Here is a 5000-nt window from a genome sequence, read left to right on the forward strand (position 1 = left end):
AGGTGGTTTCACCAGAATGTGGTTGATGCTGGACCGCATGCACCCTGCAGAGTGCAGATACCTGGGGGGAGAAAGCATGGAAAGAGCTGAGCGTAAAGATCAGAGAGGAGGTGATATAAGACAGGGAGACCACCAACCTGTCTGTGATGTGAAAGTGATAGCCTCAATGGACTCAGTTTCATCGTGGGAGATTCCAATAATCTTGAAGGCCTTGGTTTCCATGGCGTCAAGCTGATCAAGGTGTGAGGCAGGGGAGAGCCAGCCCAGAGGGGATAGCAGTACTCTATCAAGATGCTTATATGTATATGCACAGCCATGTACTCCCTGCTGCGAGGCTATCCCCTCCCCATGAGAGGCATGTACACACTCCCAGAGTGACAAAGTCGCCCATGCTCCTACAGCGAAAATTATGTCCCAAATACTTTTAAAGATTCTAATAACAAATTGTTGACTTCAGTTGCCAAAATATAAATGATTGAAAACTGGTGACAATTATGGAATTTCCATTGGAATTCTTTGTTTTGATTAAGGTTAGTTTATCATTATTGCTAACTTTCAACTGTGGATACCTGAGTCCTGTATACACAACTACGACACGCAAAAAGTAATTGAGTCCTTCAAAGTTACCTAATTTTGCAAAGACTGTTTAACAAATGAAGAACCAAACACCCCCCCAGGTGCTGCGACTGTCATACTGAGGGCTGTCATTTTTGCATTGGACCTCATGATTTGCCTTCTTCTGGGTATAATAAGCTTGTAAAGGGTAATTCAGTCAGCAATACCTTGACCATATGGCTAAGTGTGAACCCTCTCACATCTGTGCAAACTACAGTGTAAATATGCAGCTGGGATGACATAAACTAGGAGGCTTCTGCTCCTCAAGGATGACTCATGACCTTTCCATCTTTTTATTTGCTGGTGTTGTCACAATGAAAAATCTGAAATCAAGTCTTGAAATCTGATTGAAATAAAATCTGAACACCAGCGCGATTACAAATCTGGAATAAATTTTGTGAGAAAATCATATGGCAACATTCTATCCGTACGTCTTTTTATGTTTTCATTAAAGGCAAGCGTGCCACTGTTCAAACCTTTCTGGATGCTTTTCATGTGTGCGATAGTGTAAACTGTAACTTGCCTGAATTAGTGGATAGGAAAGAAGACGGTGATCTGAACCATGATTTTTCGTCATATTTCTTTTTCAGGGAGAAAAAGGTTTTCGTGGACCTCCTGGCCCTCCTGGATCCCTGGAAGAGCTAAAACGCTCACCTACACAATTTGAAACATTCTACAAGGGCCAAAAGGTTGGTAGGTTGATGATGAATGACCGGCATTAAGAGAAGTAGATATTGGAGGACGATATGCAGTTAATCATGTCCATGTCACCTTGTCTTCCCAACATTTCCACAAATTGTCTGAACATTGGTTAAAATAAATTGCGTTCTCACGGCCTTTTACCGAGCATTACGTGTACGCTTTTTTAATCATGGCCATGCAATATTGCTTTGCTCCTTTCCTAGGGGAGCAGTGGGGAGCAAGGATTTCCTGGACCTCGAGGCGAGGCTGGCATTCCGGTGAGACTTCATGCTTTTGTCTTGTTACTTTAACAAGCAGCAAGTAAGTTGGAGCTCTTCAGAATAGTTACACTATGTTACTTTGCTGTGCAAAGCCTACAGTGTAGTGAATGTGATAATAGCATAAACAAAGAGGAGTAACGTGTCGTGCAAAAGATAAAGGGAAAGTAATCGATGAATAAATACGCTTAGATTGAAATAAACGTGAAATTTTCGAGATACAGGTGGGGGTTTTTTGTGTTGCTGTCTTGTAATTTTCCTTGAAAATTCCAGAAGTTCTTGGAAGAGGAAAATTTGAAAGCACATTTACAGTCAATCATTCAAGCTGTCGACAAATGGGTCGATTTGAGATGCTTAAAGGAAACTGCCTCAAGGGTTTGCCCTCCTTTTACTTAAAAAAGGCGTTTGCTGAAGGAGCTTGTAATTGTCTTTTTAATGTCTGTATGCTGATGTCACAATCCCAGCAGTTTGTGTTTTTGCACTTTCTTTGTTTCAACACTGGTTGGTATTTTAACTGAAGAAATGCTCCCAACTACTACCACTACACTTTAGTCACATTCATATGATGGGGCTGTTTGATATGAAGGGGCTGTTTGATATGAAGGGGAAGGTTTATATGAAGGATCAATTCATAAACAAAAAAAAAAAATTCGATATTCAAAATTGACTTTTTTTCTTCGTTTTGCTTGTTGAGTTTATTTTTCATTTCCTCCTCCAACGAAGATGAATGGAGGTTATGGTTTCACCCCTGTTTGTTTGTCTTTGAGCAGGATATCTCAAAAAGTCATTGGTGGATTCAGACGAGACTTGGTGAACAGTTTGGGTGTGTGACAAGTATGAACTGATTCGATTTTCGTGAAGATACGGACACGAGAATTGAAATTTTTTTTATAAGTGATTCTTCACAATTAATTGAGAGATAGTGCCAAAAACGATATAGAGCATGATATATCAAAAAGTTATCGACAGATTATGACAAAACTTGGTGGACGGTTTGGGTGTGTGACAAGGACTAACTGATTCGATTTTGGTGAAGATCCGGCAACGAGAATTTTTAAATTTTTTTTCGTGATTCTTCACAATTGAGAGATAGGGCCAAAAACGATATATAGCACTATATCTCAAAAAGTTGTGGATGAGTTATGACGTACAAAGATAACATACAGCAAACCCCCAAATATTGTGGGGGTTACATTCCTGGAAAATGCCATGATAGTTAAAACTGCAAAAGTGAAAACCAAGTGCCTCTGGGAAAAGGGGGCTTCAGTTTGTGGGCCTCGAGAAAATACAGAGGATGGTGGGTGGCAGCCAGAAATAAACACATCCCAATTGAAATAAACATGTAAAACAAATATAAGGCATGTTAACATTGAAATAAACATGTAAATAAAATAATTACTGTATAAATCAAACAAAAACATGACTTTTACCTTTTTAATTTATGACAAAACAGCGAGGTGATTTTTGCAAAACAGCAAGGTGAGTGAGGATAAGAATATTACGTACTGTACTGTACTCTGCGGTAAATATAAACCACAAGACTTAGCTCTGGATGATGACGATGATGCTGTTAGAGGGTGAAGGTTAGAAAGATGTGGATGTAGAACTTGCGATTGCTGTTGGATCATCGGGAGCATGATGAAGTCACCTGTTGCATTGCCACATAGAAGAAGGGTAAAATAATCCTTAGCCATCTTGACCCAGAGCAGATATTTCCAGCTTGGAGAGGAAGGTACGAGATGGCATCCTCTTCCAAAATAATCCCATCTCTTCAGTGTTAAAAACCTGCTTCGACATAAATCCCTTCGCCTTGATTCGTTTGATGATTGCAGTGGGTAGTTTTTCACACCATAATGGTCTGCCATGGTTGAACCGGAGCCTTCGGCCCCGGGTGCCTTGTGGGATCAGAAAATCTGCAATGATTTCTCTCATATCAACAGTTCACTCAAAGAGGTAAATCCACAATGGTTTCTCCCATATCACCGGTCCACTCAAAGGGGTAAATCCACAATGATTTCTCCCGTATCAGCGGTCGACTCAAGGAATTTTTTCTGTTTGGTCCTCGATCCAAACATTAAGTGTTCCCCATCCTTTCAATATGAGGATCATGGGACTGGAATGAGACTTTTGCGCTTTGCTGGTGGGAACACTTGCACAGATATTTGACTCACGTTAACTTCACAGTCGACTCATTGATCCCGTAATGACAGCCTACAGATGCCGCACTTTCACCTCTTGCCATCGGATATAAGAAGTCGATTTTTTTTTTTTTTTTTGCACAATGTCATAACCTTTCTCTACCTTTTGGCATGATTCATTTTGTCCATCGTTTTACGTTTGGGCACCATTATGAACTGCTGTGTGGCTACTCGATCTTGTAGATCTAGTATTACAGAATTTCTCCATGTTATTTCCTGTTCAATGATGATTCATCATGAAATTTAGCTTCATTCTGTATGCTGGTCTTATTAACAGTGCACGAGAAGCAGGAAAAGGCTCGTAATGAGGTCATCACACACATCGACACAAACAATGACTCGTCTCGGCTCAAAAATCTCGGCTCAAAACTCTCGGCTCAAAACTCGTCTGAAATGAAATACTGTGATAACTAAATTGGAACACAATAGGTTTCCTGCGATTGGTCAAAACCCACGATATTAGAACGTACGATATTTGAGGGTTTACTGTATAGCACGATATCTCAAAAAATTATGGACTGATTATGACAAAACTTGGTGTATGAGTTGGTTCGGAAACAAGAACAAGCCATTTCGATTTGGGTTCAGGTCTGGATGCATATCCGGCCTATCAGTGGGATACAAAACGGAAACCGTTCAGCCTGGTGGAGGTATGTGCGCTACGCTTCTACCGAGTGCCGTTCTAGATATTTTCTGATATAATTCCTCATTCACGCTGATATGTATGATTAAAGCAATTGTGGAACTTGAGTTTGTTTCATTTGCTGATGGGTTTTTGAGTATGAGAGTATGTGTGGGTGTGGCACATAAATTTGATGAGTTGTCTCTACGGTGGTTTGCAGGGTATGTCTGAGCCTGGAATGAAAGGGGCCAAGGGTGAACCTGGACCGCTTGGACAAAGGGTAGGTCTTGCCACATCACTTCATTATTTCTGTCAATTACTTACAAAACCCAATCACTGCTCTTTAGTCTTTTCATGATAAACAATTCTTTCAAGGTACGTTGTGACTTAATATTTAAGATGTGTTTTCTGCATCTTCTAAATTGGATGGAAAGGTAACCGGGATGAATCTGACCCCCTGCAGTTATGATCCTCCCCACCCCCTCCCAACCCCCATCATCTCCCATCCTCCCCATGCCCACCCATGATGTTTTGTAGTCATTTATTTGTGGCATCACATCTGTTTCATCGCTGATCATGAAACCATAAACATAAATAATGTCACTC

At 40.6% G+C, this 5000-nt stretch overlaps 1 protein-coding gene across 1 annotated transcript in view; it reads left to right on the forward strand.

Annotated features, from left to right (window-relative positions):
* LOC147023628 (uncharacterized) overlaps window positions 1-5000 on the forward strand; it is a 244871-nt gene that overhangs the window by 123195 nt on the left and 116676 nt on the right. Inside the window, exons 13-15 of the mRNA XM_085889230.1 lie at window positions 1206-1304; window positions 1521-1574; window positions 4615-4674. Of these exons, the coding sequence (XP_085745356.1) occupies window positions 1206-1304; window positions 1521-1574; window positions 4615-4674 (213 nt within the window). The remainder of the gene's footprint in view (window positions 1-1205; window positions 1305-1520; window positions 1575-4614; window positions 4675-5000) is intronic.

This window comes from Eptatretus burgeri, chromosome 7 (assembly GCF_056783735.1).
Source record: "Eptatretus burgeri isolate ZD-2024b chromosome 7, Ebu_testis_v1, whole genome shotgun sequence".
In the NCBI taxonomy this organism is placed as follows: domain Eukaryota; kingdom Metazoa; phylum Chordata; class Myxini; order Myxiniformes; family Myxinidae; genus Eptatretus; species Eptatretus burgeri.